At 41.9% G+C, this 17,837-nt stretch overlaps 1 protein-coding gene across 1 annotated transcript in view; it reads right to left on the reverse strand.

The window, feature by feature from the left end:
• LOC115022063 (receptor-type tyrosine-protein phosphatase S-like) overlaps window positions 1-17,837 on the reverse strand; it is a 68,188-nt gene that overhangs the window by 35,919 nt on the left and 14,432 nt on the right. The window contains 4 exon segments of the mRNA XM_029452886.1: window positions 2,208-2,396; window positions 12,190-12,331; window positions 13,291-13,436; window positions 17,037-17,250. Coding sequence (XP_029308746.1) covers window positions 2,208-2,396; window positions 12,190-12,331; window positions 13,291-13,436; window positions 17,037-17,181 — 622 coding nt within the window. The 5' untranslated portion in view covers window positions 17,182-17,250.

A 17,837-nucleotide genomic window follows, 5' to 3' on the forward strand; every position in this document is an offset into this window, starting at 1 on the left:
GGTTTGACGAAGGCTCATTGTTATTTTGTTGCTCCAAGGCCACCAACGCTTTTTCATAAATTATAAGCAGAGAATAGAGAAACATTTGCATAGTGTTTATTGAAATTATGAATCACTACATCTGGCTTGTTACTGAGGTTTCCACTGGACACACTGCAGCTTTAAAAGTCTTGTCTTGTTTTGTTTTAAGGAGTGTATCTATTGTCTCTCCGGCATCATGCAGCAGCAAGACTGGCTGGTGGCTAAATTCCACCCACACCCCGCGCAGAGCATTTCACACAGAGGCAAATATAGGCTACTATAAGTATTCTGTTTATCACAGTGGTGATTATCAATTTTTACACATCAGGAGGTTACGGGGAATTATACTAGGAATGGGTTTGGGAGCTTAGACTGGTCTCAGCACCTCTATCTCTTTGTTTTTAACAAAAAGTACAAAAACAATATCAGCTGCAAAACATTAGCATGATGAGCATAGGCCTACTAGCTTACTGCCTATGTAACACTAACATCACACCATTAAATCATGTGACATTAGTTTGTCAGGGCTATAAGTTCCATTAAAAAATAAAGTTAGCATCTCTGTCCTGTTTATTTTTGGATTCAATGACTTTCCAGCAAGCCTGACCAAACTCGTTAGCTGTGCTAGCATTATGTTTGCCAAATGTATCAGTAACTCTTCATCCTAAAAGCCCTTTGTCTTGTCAAAGGGAAATTGCAAACATATATCCTCTATTGCTTAAGTAGGGCTTATTGCTCTTCCTTGCAATGCTTAACAATAGCCTACTGCACTTTTATTTCCATATCTTCTACATATTACTCTTTGCATAGGACGTGTAGCTTGGTAATTAGCATATTTGAGACCCTTTCATATGTTTCTAGATTTTATTCAACTGGAGACAGGGTTTCCAACTAACTCACAGAGTAAGCAATAATTAGCAAGCTAGCTATAGCTGATACAAATCTGCTAGTTACGGCTGTCATTTGAGCCGGCAGAATCAGCGCTCACTGGCTAGAAATGAGAAGCCTGCTTTTGTCTACTTCTGTGTGAAATCAGAGACCCATTCTTTAAATAATTTCATGTAGTTAAATCTGACAATGTTTTCATTGTGAACTCTATGCGTGTTGTGCTTGACAGGTGTAGCAACAGTAACTAACTACGGTAGTTGTTTAAACTAATTGCAAACTCTGCAAGTGGAGATGCAGACACAGGGTGGACAGAGGGCACTAGTGATCAGTGAAGGATATTGGCTGACAGCAGGCAGATATCAGAGCTGGCAGGACGGAGGAGCACAGAGAATATGGATGAAGCAACAACAAAATGGTTTCGCCTCACCATCACTTTCATTCCCCCTGAGGACGGCTGAGTGAGAGAGGCTGAGAAAATACGTGTCTGCCTACTTCAGGAGGCACTGTATCATCTATACAGAAGAGCATAAACAACGCTGAACAAACTGTCTTTCGCTCAAGATGTGGTTCTTTTGTACTTATCCCTCGATCTGTCTGCACAGATGTACTTTGTTCTGCTCTGTAGCAACAAAAAAAGCGTTCCCTATTACCTCTATTATCTCTGGCAAAGTGATCTTACATTGGGGTTTTAAGACATTAAGCTAATTTCACACAATATCAGGCTGGGTGGGTCAAAAGATAAGAGGAGCATCAGTTAAATACCTAATGTGAAGAAACTCCCATCTGTATCTATTGATTTTGAGAGAAGAGAATTACGGTTGTTTTGGGGTAGATTGATTATTATATTAAGCATTTATTTCAAACTGGATTAACTTTGTAATTGTGAGTAAACTTTTTCATCCTACTTGTAATGAGTGTTTACGAGACCTGGCTTTTTTTTCTTCAAAAAATGCTTTTTTAGAAATGTATGATTCACAATAGAGAGAGATTTGTGCCTTTAAAGTGTCATCTTATTCTAATCTTTTCTCCCAAATGTTAATAAAAACAACATTTGTTTTTTCTTGGCTTAGGCGGCACAATTATCTTTTTATGAAATTGGCTTTAAAAAGGTTTTACACCCCCAAAGGATGTAGATAAACTCAGAGAGGAGCATGTAATCCCTCAATCAAAATTAAAACATGATAATCACCAAATTTAGAGCAGCAGGGATTTTAATTGATAGCGGTGCTAAGCTTTCCACTGCTTGTTTACTTATTTTCAAATGAAACAATCTGACAATAACTCCTTGTCTATTTCACCTGATCGGAGCTGTTTGATGCGACCCTGGCTGCTGACGGGGTCGATGGGCAGGAAGTCTTTGAACCAGGAGATCTCCGGGTCGGGGATGCCGCTGGCAGCGCACAGCATGGTGGCTGTCCTCGTCCGCTCAACCACCTTCAGCTGGGGACCCATGTCTATACTGGGGAAGCCAAATGGCAACAGGTCCTCTGGAAGGATGAAGAGAAGGAGAGAAAATATTCAGAATTGACCAGAACGGGCAGCATTTAAAACTCATACCAGGCAGTCAAAACACTAAGTACAACTGAGGCTGATGGAAATCTAATTAGTTTTGTAGATATTTGGTCATAAACATAGGTGTTGGACAAATAAAAAATTTGACCTGATGAAAGTGTCAGTTTGTACCAGATATCATGACAATCTATCTAGTAGTTGTTTCACTCAAAACCACAAATGATAACCTCATGGTGGTGCTAAAGGAAAAGTCAGGGACCATTAATGTCTGTACAAAAGTTCAAAGCTCAAATTCAGTCTGGACAGAAGTAACGCACTGACTCACTGTCAGACAGACACTACCACACCTAGTGTGGAGCTAGCATGGCTGAAAAGAGAAAGTGATAAAGCGATGACGAGAGACAGAGACAGAGGGTTGGGGTCGGAGATCAGAGGGGCTTAGACAATGTGAGGATTGCTCATACTTTATTTTGGAGCAAATCCACTGGGACAATAATGAACAAATGTGTTTACTCCTTATTTTTTGGGACAGTTGATCCTCAGTTTTTCTAAACACAAAAGATCAGTTTATCTGCCTGCACAGAGGCAGAGATGACACTGCCATGCATTGAATCCTTACTTTCCTTCTGCCTGTGGTGAAACATAAGACTTGCTCACACACACAGTGATGCTTACATCACTGTGTGTGTGTGCACCCCCTCCTTGAAAGTGGAGATACTGGCAAGGACAGCGGATCCACTATATCCTTCCTCATCAAACCTGCATGTTCGCTCCTACAGCTAGCTAGTCATTAGGTGATCTAGTGGGCGGCACAGGCACATCTAGGTTTTAGTATGTGTGTGTGTGTGTGTAGGTGTGTATGTGTGTAGGTGTGTAGGTGTGTGTGTGTAGGTGTGTATGTGTGTAGGTGTGTAGGTGTGTGTGTGACAGGCCATTTCTACAGGAGTATAAACATACCGCCCAGTCAGCAGGAGCTACTTAAGTGCTGCACACACAAACACAAACACACACACACACACACACACACACACACACACACACACACACACACACACACACACACACACACACACACACACACACACACACACACACACACACACACACAATGCACTCCTAACCTAGAAACACAGGTGTTTGGTGGCAGTGAACTGTGAGTTCTCCATGGTGTGGCTTTGTGCTATGTGGTGGTAATGATTCCTGTCTAATAACTATGCAGAGAGCTGCTCAGAAACAGCAGCAGCAATTAGAAGCTGGGATCAAGAGGAGGGGCAGGGCACTGGGGGTAATAAGGACTTGTTAGCAGTAATTGTTAAAATGTACCCACGATTAGAGAGGCCGATCTGGGATGTGTCTGCATAGCGCCTGGATATGTCTGATTATGTTGGGGTGAAGTAGATAAGTGTGTGTGTGTGTGTTGCCCAGTGTGTGTGTGTGTGTGTGTGTGTGTACATGTTTGTCTTTCTATGGCTATGTTCTTATTAGCATCTTTACAGATTTGTTCGATGTGTGGAATGATGTGGAGACAGGTCCACACATATCCAGGGGAAATGGAGGAGTGTGCTTGCAGAAAAACAGTTGCTTTCTATTTCACATACACACAGACACGTTCACACGCACTTGCCGTGGTGAATGGGATTAAGCATCTCGGTGACAACAGTCCAGATGGCCAGACACGTAATCAAGCATCCATCAGCACTCCTGCTTCCTCCTCTCCTTACCCTTTTAACCACTCGATCCCTCTCATACATACACACAGTCACCTCCCCCATACCTGGAACTATAATTAAATATTCCACTTTCCTACAGCAGCAAAGCAATTATCAAGATGGCAATTCGCTCAGATGTAATAAATCAAACTCACACCTGATTGTCAAGCACAACCAAAACACCTAAAAGTATCTTCTCTCAAAATGGGCATCACTGAGAAATCTGGAGCCAAACACAGTCCGAGAGGCAGACCGTGGCCACATCAACTGCTCTTCTCCTCCTCCGGGCCCCCTGCTACCTAACCACATGACAGACGTGTACCATCTGTTTCCACACACTCTGCGATGTGGATGAGAGGCTGAGTGGAGATACGATCTATCGCTCTCTTTCTGTCTTTCCACAGTCATCAGCTTTGGAGAGACCGCGTCAGATAAGAATGTCAAGCCGCCGCTGATGGCGCGGCTGAGAGGAGGAACGAGAGGAGAAATGCCACAAAAGGTAAGAGAGCAATCAAAGCTCAGAGGAGAGTCTGGTGACGATGTCGACCGTGAAGGCTGTGGTTAGAGTTCAGGCGCCAATCAGGCCTTCTTAGCAACCGTCTATAACCCCACCCCCCCTCCAGCTTCCCAGACTGATAGACTGATCAATGCTAATGATCCACCTGAATGGAGGCCAGTGGTACGGCCATTGACGATACTGGCAGGAAGAGAAAGGAAAGAAAAGGGTAAGATCGATAGGGAGGTCGGGAGGCGATCTCCCCCGAGGCAAGGAATATGCCCGGCCTACATCTGCTCCCCTCTGCCCTCCCCCAACCCCACTCCTCTCCTGAGAGGGTTCAGATGCTCTTTTTATCACCCCGCCGGCTACTACTACATGGACTCCCTGGCTGTTAATTAGAGCACGCCACTGCAGCGGGATCGGGGCGTGTGCATGTATGTGTGTATGTGCCTGTGTGTGTGTGTGTGCTTGCAGGGGGGGGTCTGACTCTGTATTCCAGTCAGGTCTTTGTCAATGCTGCAAATAGAGTGTAGGTGGATCTCAGACTGAAACATTGAAGAGAGGGAGGAGAAACATGAAGAGAGATGGATAGATATAATTTTAGATACGGCCATACTGTAATGATGGAAAAATACAATGTGTGATACAAATGTATTCTATAGAAATGTTACATTCTTCTTTTTACTGATTGTTGTTTAGGGCTACAACTTTTTGATAATGTATAGTTTATTCTGTTTCATTTTCTATTCATTGTTAAATTACTTAGTCTAAAAACATGGCCATCACAATTACCCCGGGCCTGAGGTGATGTCATTGAAATGCTCGTTTCATCTGATTTACTGCTCAAAACTGTTCAAAACCTAAAAGGATATTCCTTTAAAAATAGTATTACAGTAAAAAGCAGCACATCATCACATTTTTGAAGCTGGAACGAGCAAATGTTTACATGTGCAAACCTCCAAACCAGTTGGCCAAAAATGTCTCATTCTTTTAAACAATGTTTTAGCACAGTAAGTACAATTGTCTACAATTTGATACCATTTGAATATATCTTGCTATATATCAAAACTGATTATGTTACTTCTTATTTTAATAGTTGTCCTTTTAAAAGCGTGTATGAATTATTTCACTGTGTAAGTCATCACATGCAAAACAGTCCATTCAATTGTCAAAATCTGTCAAATCAATTTTTGTGAATGGAATATGAATTTTGCGGAACATGTTCATAGAGCTTGACCACAACAGAATCACAATGTCTGAACATGGAGGAACCTGTCCAGATAAGTAATTAACAGAGGCAACTGCCTGCTCGAGGAAGAGGAAGATGAGTAAGGATATGTGGTGGTGTAGTGAGGGGAAGACAGCACAATACGGGAAGAGGCAGAAGAGTACAAAGACATGGAGCTGTCTTGGATGAAATACTGGCCACAATTATGGTCATGGTCCAAATGTAATTACCTTACAATGGCAGAGGCTGGTGGCCTATTGTAAACCGTGCTACAGTGTCTTCAATTATCCAAACATTCAGCAGTGAAAGCAGCTATGTACTAAGTCAATACTGGACTTATTCATGTCACAGTATTCCACTTATAGAAATACAGTAGAATTAAAGTAAAAAGAATACAGTACAATTACGTAAAGTCAATAAAAGTCAACTCAGACATGAGGCACACAGCACAGTTCAGTAATATTATCTATTTGTGAATTCCAGTGTTCAGGACTAGAATATTACCTTGTACTGGTGACAGATGAGCAATTTTTAGACCTCAAAAAGAGCAAGAGATCTGCGACATGGTGGCAGCAAATAATGCCATTACACCGAGAGCGTTTCAGAGAGCGACCTTAGAGGATGATGGTGTGTTTCAAAATATCAATTTTGTCAGTATCTCTACAATAGTGTTGAAAAGACATCAGATGACCATGAAACAACTCAAAGGTACAATTTAAAAGAAACTGTGACAGAGTAAAGGACATAAGGTAAAGCAGTGGTGTGAATTACACTGATTTTAATTGTATTCTTATGGGTTTTCCATCATTATGGCCATTATATACTTATTGAAGTTGCAGAGAAGAACACAATCTAACAACTAACAAGTGTTCATCAGTAGCTCATCAGCTTAGTTTATTCATATGTAATTATTGGCAGTATGATGTTGCCTAGGCACCTGGATTGCTGCATCAATGCTGGCTTGACATCAAGGACCACAACGGAAATAAGTCTTTGCCTTTGTACTATTTCACTTCAAATAATGATGGGGATATGAGCTTCCCACACCTTTCCTATCCTCCTATCATCTCCACATACAGAGCCATTAAACTGTTTATGAGGAATGAAAGCATAAGCTAAATTACCAGTAATAATATATTATGTAAGCGAGCCGGACATTATTGCAAATTGAACGCCGACATGAAGCGGAGGAGTCTTGAATCACGCAGAAGGGGCTTCTTGTTCATGTTCTCTTTTTCTATTCTTTACCGGGGACAGTTCAGCCATCATGAATCCAAAGTGTTGTGAGCTCCAAATATATATATATATATATATATATATATATAAATGAATATTTAAAAAATATTCCATGGTGATCTTTGATGGAGTAATGAAAAGCTAAGTTTTTTTGGCAACAACAGATTGATATGATTGGACATTGTCCTCCAGAGTCTATAGCCACAGCATCCTAAGCAACGGGCTGTTAAACACAGTAGCGGTCTGCTATAAAGACATAACAGACCTTAGAATGTTTAAAAATGTACCAATAAACAATCAAGTATTCAACTAAGCTGTGTAATAATTTACACTAACACACAGCAGCAGACACACGCTTTTGTGCAGACAGATAGCTGTACTGGACAGTGAAGTACAGTTCACTGGAGAGGAGAATAAGAGGCTACAGGTATTCAGCCAGGCTCCTGGATGAGTCAGCGGGTGCTTGAAATAGATACTGCGGGCATGGCCTTGATCACACTTTTCCCAAATGAATCATTTATCAAACACAAACACTGCTGCACAAAAGTACCGCTTATGTTTCATCTCCTGGTTAAATTGATAAGACAGCCTATGGAAAAATGCGCCATGTGTGTATAAACACTGTGTGTGTCAACAGCTTTTGGCGGAACATTGGCAAGGACCAACTGGCATTGTTCCCTGGAGCTTTGTGTTTGTGTGTATTTGTGTGTATCAAGAGGTTGAGAGCTTACATTTTGGCCTGGTTATGTTTGCAGAAGGGCAATCAGGCCTGGTGCCCAAAACCAGTCGGTGGAGCCAACGAATCTGGGCAAATATGCAATTCATGCATCCGCGTGCATGCACATAGAAAAGACACAAACACACAAACACACAAACCCTAGGACATACAGACACACACACACAGAGTCAAACACATAATGCATATGATGCAAACAAACAAACAAACAAACAAACAAACATGAATCCAGGTTTGCTTTTTTACTGGCTCTCTTTGTATTTCCCTCAGTCACCCAAAGACCGATACGCCCACACACAAACAACTCGCTTCCCAACAGAAAATCATCATTTGTCCTGGATAAGAAACAGGTTGCCTATTCATCTTTCAGTTCATTTCAGCGGGGAATTGCCACGTGGTTGAAAAAAGCCCAAATAAAAGCCGATCTCAGGGTGCCTGATTCAGGATTAATCTGCCAGCGTTCGGCAGTCTTTAGAGGCTGTAATGCTTTGACTCCTATAGACTGCAGGATGGCTGAAGGGAAGCACTTTAAATGCTAATGGACCTTTATGATAATAGATCACAATACAATGCAGAATCGGACTGAGCATTGTAGATGAATACCACCAATAACGCACGTTTCCCCACCATCCTGAGCCACACTAAGGCTCTCTTCACACTGATCCAGCAGCTGCGGACTAAACACACAAAACATGATGATCCCACACTGAGCACTCTATGACATACAAACATGCATGAAGAATACACTGAAAGAAAAAGAAAAAAAGGATATAGGGACTAAAAACTGTGCAGATGAGGGGGTATATATGATGAAAGAGCTGGTTCTCCTCTCAAGGAGTGTAATCCTCTTGCAGGCTGAGTTGAAACTCTCAGTTGTTTCCATACCAAAATGCTGCTTGAGCTGCCGGCCTGCCAATGCAGCAGGCGCCTGGGGGAATCACTGATCTGACTCTGTTGTTCATATGAAGGGTGTTTGCCGTCGTGGCAGAACATCTCTCCTCCCCCTTCTCTCTTTCTCACCCCCTTCCTTCCCCATCCCCTCGCCTCTCTTTCTCCTAAAATGGGACACTGGGAGGTGAGTATAATCAGGATTACGCTGCACAAACCAGCTGTACACATACAGATATTCACACACACACACACACACACACACACACACACACACACACACACACACACACACACACACACACACACACACACACACACACACACGCCTATAAACAAAGAAATCCATGTGCCTGCATTCACACACATACACAACTGCAGTGATGGAAATCTCTCGCCCACCAGAGGTTTTCAAACATGCATAACTGCAGATACTTGCATCTCCTGAAGGCAGAACAACATAACTGCAGTTTTCATAGAAAAGAGCAGTTCGGGTGGAAAGGGGATGGGATGGGTTTGGAGGGGGTGGAGGGTGGAGCAGCAGAGAGCCTGTAAAAATGCAAAGAGAGAGAGTCTGGATAGACAGTGAGGGTCAGGCAGAATGGATGGCAGAGAAAATGAAAGAATGAATAAAACAAGAGAGATGAAATTAGAAACAGACATCGCTATGGGCCAAAGAGGAGGCTGCAAGAGTCAAAGACAGAAACTTACAGTCAGGGGAAAGAGGAAGGAGGAAAAAGAATAGGTAATTGGATGAGAAGGGTGATGGGAGATGATGAAGGCACAAAAGGTCTCCCTGACCATAACCTACCACATCTCCATCCATTAGGCAGTCTACAGAGCAGTAGCTCATATCCTGTGGCCAACCACAGGCCCCTCACACTGTACAACACTGCTATTAGTGTTGGTCAACCATCATACACAATGATGAGATGAGACACAGGGGATGAAAAGACTTTTCAAGGGTTTGGTCAGTAATGGAAAGATTCCTTTCTACTTCAGTGGTTGGTGGACCTTATATCCAATGAACCGTGTTTTGAAAATACTTTTGTGCACTTAATAGCCTTCTTGGATGATATGATCTATCATACCGTATAGCTATCGGCCAATAGTGAATTGCAGGACTGTATGTGTGGCTTTTGAAGCAGACTGTCAAATAGACAGAGGCATTGAGTTATACTTTTTTCCAGGAATAGAGCTGTGAAGTGGGAGGAAGCATCTAGAAGTAAAAATCCCATTCTGTTTCTGCATATATGTTCGAGCACTTCAATGTGCATGAAATCATGAGTACAAAAGATGAGGAACTGGGTTAGAAAATATGTGCTCCTTTGATAAAAAGTCAAAAGCACAAGCCATTTTACATGAGAAAATTAGTAAAGGGTCTACCTTTATATAGTGCCTTTCTTCCTGACACAGACAAAGTGCTTTACAATTTGCCTCTCATTCACAAATACATTCATAGACCAATGATGGTGGAGCTGCCATGCAAGGCGCTGGCCTGCACAAGGACACTTCAACATGTGGACAGTAAGAGCCGACAACCTTATGATTCAAGGACGACCCGCTCTACCTCCTACGACTCACAAGGAGCTTCTTAGCGATAAACATCCAATCATAGAGTTTAAAATTGTGTGGCATGAGCCGCTAACAGCAGGCTAATAGCCGATTCATACATTCAGCAGTTTAAATTACTTTACTTCCGAATCCTGGTTTAATCTCGGATACATTTGGTGACTATAGTGCGATGTTTTTTGTTCCCAATGTATGTACGGTTTTTCTCAACCATTTATTAGAAGCATACAACTATAGTGTTCTTACATAATCAAGGACACTTCTGTCCTGTGTCTCTATGGCAACACATTTTGAGAATACCATTTCAAGAAAACTTTGAAATATTTTCCTAGCGATGGGTAATGTGGACATAATCCTCCATCACAACATCAATATAAATTATGATAGTCATTTTGCTGGAAAATCAATTGAGAAATTGTTCATGGATAAAATAACCAGATGGTTATCGCTGCTTTTTTGACAAATCAAGTGAATTAAATACCAAAACAAATAAAGCTATTTCATTGCACTGATATAAAAATATTATAAAAATCCAATATTATAAAACAGCCCTACTCATTGATTTGTAACATTGCCCACAATAACTACCACTAGGGATAACTAACACCATATGGCAAAGTAGGTTGACAGATTTATATTTGATCTCGCCGGCATATATCATATCGCCCACCATACATTATGGGAAGGAATACTTCCAGAAGTTGCTATATGTCTGCAACCTCCTTATCTGGTGTTTGACAAATTAAAGTATTACAGTATAGCTACTAACAGCTAATCTGGTTTGTGCTATGGATTCAAATATTGTCTCATTCATCACAGTCCTGTATTCTATTTCTCAGTTGATTAGCAATTGTCACAGAGGGGACAGGGGACGTCACGGTACACAGATCTCAGTAGGAGGAAAGTTTGCACAAGCATGAGGAGGCCCACACGGCCACACACACTGAGAGGGTTGCCCTCGAGGTGCAGTTTGTGTGGTAATGTGTTTCAGATTGGGGCTGTGTGTGCAGAGATGGCGGGCAGGGTAACAGATGGACAGGAGTCTATTCCCTGGGCTACCAGCCTTCTGCTTACAACACAGCTCTGCCAACTGCACAATCCTCATCCATCTCCAGCACTTCTATATCGTCTCCACCACCACTCCTCCTCCGACATCCCATTTCATCTCTATTGTTTCACACCATCCTGTTGTGTTACTTAACTTACCCCCACATCCTCACCCTCCATCATACTACTCCTCACCTCTCCTCGACCTCTTCCTCCCTTTTTCTTTCTCTTCCTCAATTTCCCCTGGGAGAAATGGGTTGTCTGCCAAACCGAGGCCTAATCCCCTGATTCTTCTTCATGTAGTAACAGCCCAAGCTGCCATTCCTCTATTTCTTCATCCTTTCCAGCTGTGTTGGGCAAAAGCCAAGTACTCAAATCCCAGGATTGCAGCCACATGCTGTAACTCTAGTTCATAGCATGTTGGAGCACCACATTAGATACATTTTCATCCAATGAGACTGTGTACATTAGATTAACACCCTTGCTCTGCCCGGGGAAGTGCTGTGATTACAGCAAACTGGGATGCACCCGTAAGATAGCACGCTAGCTAGCCCTCTCTGTGGCCAGATCACGCTCTGTCGCACTCAGAGGGACTATAAAAAGAACAGTGCACTGCAGCCTGCTGTGAAGGCAGGGTGTGGCATGGCTCTATTGTCACATCGACAACTGACAGCCAAGAGAACTGGAGACAACTTTTGAAACCAGGTGTGTGCACGTGAAAAGAAAGCACCACTCAAGTGGAAAAGGATGGAGATAGTGTGTGTGTGTGTGTGTGTGTGTGTGTGTGTGTGTGTGTGTGTGTGTGTGTGTGTGTGTGTGTGTGTGTGTGTGAGAGAGAGTTTCTGTGTCTCACCTCTAATAATAGCCAGCTTTGCAGTGACCGACACCTCTCCTTCACTGTTGCGTGCAACACACTCGTAGATGTTCTCATCTCGGGGTGCTCTGAGAGGTTGGATCCTCAGCACAGCACCTGCACCCTCATCAAACTCTACGGTCTGGACAGCCAGAGAACGACAGGAAAAGACACATTAGTCACGACAGAGTAAACAGATGGATTATTATAAGTGTACTATAATGTTGAAAATCATTAACTTAGGATAGTTTTCTTTTAACATGATAATGTAACATTAATAACGATAGTGTAATAAGGAAATCCCTTTTATTTTATTTTTTTACTTTGCCTCCCCTGCCTGGGATTCAGTGTCTTGCACAAAGACACTTTAGCAGGGTAGATACTTACCAACATGGGGGGTTGAATATAGATCCTCTGGTTGAAATGCACTAACTCTTACCTTTAGGTCAGTGGTTAGTGCATCAGTATACAGTATGGCCTCCCATGTGATTGAGCTGCTCTGTGGAACAGCCTGCTTGATAGCATATAGCTTAAGGACAGCAATATGTGCAAAGTATCATGCAATCTGCTTCATATTTTTATTTCAGTTTTGAAAAATGCCCTGTAACTCCGTTGCATTGAATTCAATGATTACATTTTATGCTTAAATTAAATCTTAAATAATTCAAATGTTCATTTTGGGAAATACGCTTGTTAGCTGAGATGACTGATAACACTCTTGTGCCTGTGCTAAAATTATAGAGCCAAATCCAGGAGTCGATTAGCTTAACTTAGCACAAAGACTGGAGGCAGGTGCTACTAGCCTTTATGCTAAGCCAAGCTAATCAACACATTGACTTTGCTTCATTATCAGCTTACAAGTCAAGAGAGTGGTATCAATCTTTTCAGTATATGTAGAATGCAAAACAGAATGATAACAATTCATATCTAAAGCAATATCTGATCTAGCAAGAATACATATCTAAAGAAATATAATGTAGACATAGTTACATTACTGTTGTATATATTCATATATCAATACATCTTTATTACTGGATATACTGCTTTGTATTCATCATGCTGCTACAGTAGGAGTTGACCATTGTGCATTGTGACAACCACCTCGATACGCTGGGAGTTGACCTTCTTGCCCTTCTTGTTCCAGTAGACAACAGGCTTGGGATTGCCAGTGGCCTGGCAAACAAATGATGCCACACCCCCTGACACTCCGATCTGGTCCGTGGGCATATTGGTGAACTTTGGGGGAGCTGAGAGAAGGAGAGAGAGGGAGATGGGAAGAGAGAAAAAAAAGTTTTGATACCCTTACACCCAGAATGCATCAAACTGACTCCACAACCCCTGCTGACCACGCCCCAATTCACTGTCAGTGACCGGTCAGGCTGACTTGTGTTGTGATGCTGTGATGTTGTTTGCTTACTTCCTGGGTATCATCTAGAGGACATGCTGAAGGACTTCCTGTGGGTCATAAATAAAAGATGGGGTTGGGCTTCAGAGGAACATCTCTCTCTCTCTCTCTCTCTCTCTCTCTCTCTCTCTCTCTCTCTCTCTGTCCATCTCTCCCTCCCGCCCTCACTCTGTTTCCTCCAGGGCAGGCTACCCTCGTACTGCATGCTGCACAGGCTGTCATGACACATGAGTGTTTCACAGGTAGGCGAAGTGTTGGCTGCAAATTCACAGCATATAATTGGTTTTAATGTATTAATATCAGAGGTGTCATTTTGTGCCTGTCTAACACATATAAATATGCGCTTGCAGATTCTAATGATCTTAAGAAATACAAGGACTTAACCAACATTAGTTGAGTTAATTAATTTCCAGCTGCCTCAGAGGGGGATGTTAGTAGAACTATTTTATGTGTTACGACACCTCTGATGTGGGATGTATAAGTGCAGCAGTTGCCTTCTGTAAGAAAATAGCAGTTTCCAAGTCCGATATTGAGCCAACAGTACTAAACCTATATTTTTCACAGTGGCTGAGTCAGATCAATCAAACAACTTCATGCACCCACCCCTTGCGATCTGTCTGTGGCCTGTTGCCATGGTGCCCGGCTTAACTCCTCCTCAGCTACAGAATCACTGCTATCCATCAGGGTGAAGTCAGGATGACCCTTACCATAGCAACCTGGATCCCTCCTCCCACTCCCCCCTCTGTCTGGGTGGGTGAGGTCCTATTGCGTTGATCCACGAGCACATTCAAAAAGTCTGTTTGCACGTTTTGCACGCAGACTACTTTCCAGTTTCACCGCAATGCCTTGACAGTAACTGGAATAACATCTTGTCAAGACTTCTCCTGCGCCTGCTGCAATGTGTTGTGCCTCTAAAAGACCTACTCTGAATGTCAGCAATAAAGTGGTTTCATTTGATGCTTGCCATAATCCTCAACAGGAAGCCGGTACAATATAGTCAATCAGAACAAATTTATGCTTAACATTTTAGAACTCAAGCGCGGGATATTTCCTGCCTGTTAGACTCTTAGAAAGGCATACAGAGTATTGAGCACATTGCTGCCAACAATGTGAGAATGTGAACTATCTAAAGTACAAAAAATGTTATGGCTGAAAATTGTCTTCTCCTGGCTATAGGATTACGAATGAATTTTGTGTGCTTCATACATCTTCTACATGGGTTTCAGTGGCTTTATGTTGAGTCCAAAACTGTGTTCTCTTAAATGTGCTTCAACACCAATCCTCGTACAAGACCGACCCCACTGGCAATGTTACCACTTAAGCCTCTTCTGAAAGCTAGGGGAAAGCACTGCAAGGCACCGGCTCTGGGTGGATTTGCACTGAAAAGTAACTTCTTTATAATCGGCAGGTTTTAGAAAGCTGCCTGGAAAATAAGGGACTAATGAGAAGCTCTGCATCTTTAATATTGGGTTTCACTCTGTTGCACTGGAGCAGGTCTACCAAACCTTTGTAACCTGTAATCTTCTGACTGACTGACTAATGCTGGGACCAGCAGGTAAAGTGTAATAGTGTCGTTTGCATGCTACTTGTACAGAAAAGTGTTTGGTACAGGTTTAATTGGTCATTTTGGAAACGTTCTTTTGGAGAAAGTACTGGTGTGAAAATGTTGTATTAACTAGTGCATTACTGTTACCACAGCTGTGGTCTGACAAGCCTGTAAGCCGCTTTTAATAATGCATCTCTTCCCGTTTGTGTGTCTTTGTTGTCAAATCTGTTTGCATCTTACAGCCAAATGTGTCCAACAAAACATGTTCTGTGATACAAAGATGAGGAGGACAGTTGTATCCATAGTATACATGTATAGTGTAGTTGAAGGATGGACATTTGAACGCATAAGCAACTAAATTAAAAGGAACTATTCTTGGCTTCATTTGCATGATCTTTACATTGTTTGTGTTTGAAAGTTATATGCAGATCATTTTTGTGTTGGAAATATTAAACATGTTTCACAGTATTGCAAAAGTATCATGTCTGAAATTATTGTATTCATTTACCAAAAGGTGGAAAATATTTGATTAGAGCCATTGAATCTACAGAGACAAACAAACATTACATTTTAGGATAACTATTTTTAAATAACGAGTAATTAAGAGTTCTCTGTGGACTTTGCAGTCAACTTTATTACCGCCAAACAGTGTTTATAGTACACCTGCAATTTAGGATTTTCCCATTTGGTGTTTAAAAATAATTGAAATTCATAATAGCATAACTACTATTAGGGCAGAAATAAATATATTCATTTTGAGTCAAGGAAAAATGGATTTCCAAGCATTACATTTCAGTGAATATTGACCAAAGTATTTTTTTGAAACCTCTACAACCTTAAGAAAGATCGTTAATGTATGAAAAAACATTTCTGCTTATTTATTGAGGACGCTAGGCAGATATGGGAGATGGAGCTTTTTTTACAGCACTATCTGTTCTGCAGAGATACACTGTAGGTGGTCCAAAGGCAGAGATATTCAATCCCACAACTTTTCAACTGAAAGTTATTTATTGCGTAATTCTACCTCTTCACTGAATATAAATATATTTCCGATATGACGCGAGTCTTCTGAAAGGATCATGGCCTACACCAATGAAAAATGAAAAATACATTAGACAATCCCCATTCCAAACAGTGAGAATTGCTATCTCCATCTTTAGCCTGTATCCTCTTTCCTTGGTTATATTTTCAGAGCAGTGACAGAGTGTGTCTGAGCATGTGTGTCTCTGTGGGTGTATGAGTGTGGACTACTGAGGCAAGAAATCTGTGAAAATGTTGTAATCAAGGAGGTGATGAGGAACATGCTGATGGGACCTCCCGGCTTATCAAAATATATTAACAACGTCAGTCCAGCTGATTTACTGGCATGGTTCACTCCTCTGACACATACACACACACACACACACACACACACACGCACACGCACACGCACACGCACACACACACACATTTACATAAATTAACACCTTTGAACATCACATTTACTGATGACAATATACCAGCTGTAATTCAACTGAGAAAGAGAAAGAAAGCTAGTTAAGTAGCTATATAGCTGGACAGATGGATAGATAAACAGACAGACAGACAGACAGACAGACAGACAGACAGACAGACAGACAGACAGACAGACAGACAGACAGACAGACAGACAGACAGACAGACAGACAGACAGACAGACAGACAGACAGACAGACAGACAGACAGACAGACAGATAGATAGATAGATAGATAGATAGATAGATAGATAGATAGATAGATAGATAGATAGATAGATAGATAGATAAATAGATAGATAGATAGATAGATAGATAGATAGATAGATAGATAAATAGACAGACAGACAGACAGACAGACAGACAGACAGACAGATAGATAGATAGATAAAGTTAGTCATACCTAGTGCTCCACACACGCTGCTCAAAGGGCCGGTTAGCAGGATAATCAAAGGCAGCAGCAGATACAGGGGAGAGGGGCGAAGGCAAAGCCCCAGGATAGGCCTCCTGGACTGGGCCTGAGCGCTACCTGTCCTGGACAGAGGCATGGTGCCACCGTGGGTTGATTGGAGATGACAGAGATACGGGTAGGACTTCACTCAACAAGGGTAGGCACTCTGCAGACACAGAAACAAAAACCAAGAAGGTCAGCTGAAATGAATGAAAGGCATATATCCTCCACCTCTGATTCATCGTTCTGCTTTTAGAGCAGTCGCTGAAATGTCAGTGCACCATGAGGGGAGAGGAAAGACATACAATAATTCATACAGATGTAGAGAGAGCATCCTCATGAAGAAAATTAAAGACAAATTCATGCTAATGCAGGATTAGGTCTTTCGATTTAGCCAGAGCACTTCTGATTTGGGATTAACAGCTCAAGCAGGCCAGCTCTGACTGAACTAATACCAGAACAATAGAGCCACTGCTCAACAACTAAGACAAGGAACAGACTGAAATAGTTCTTCAGCGTACTGCTTCTGTATTAATAAGTCTCCTTTTCTAGTGAGCCGTGAAATGAGCCGCAATGATACAGTTTTAAGAGTTTTTTTCCCCTCAGACAACCTAATAATTTCATTAAACTTTAGCTTCTTAGCATTCAGTGCTGGTGGCACGTAAAAGTGTTAATGCAATAATACATCCAGACTGTGCCGCCTTAATGGAAAACACTTAAACAAAGAGGATTGAGGGGTCAGTAGGAATGCGG

Source organism: Cottoperca gobio, chromosome 17 (genome assembly GCF_900634415.1).
Source record: "Cottoperca gobio chromosome 17, fCotGob3.1, whole genome shotgun sequence".
NCBI lineage: Eukaryota > Metazoa > Chordata > Actinopteri > Perciformes > Bovichtidae > Cottoperca > Cottoperca gobio.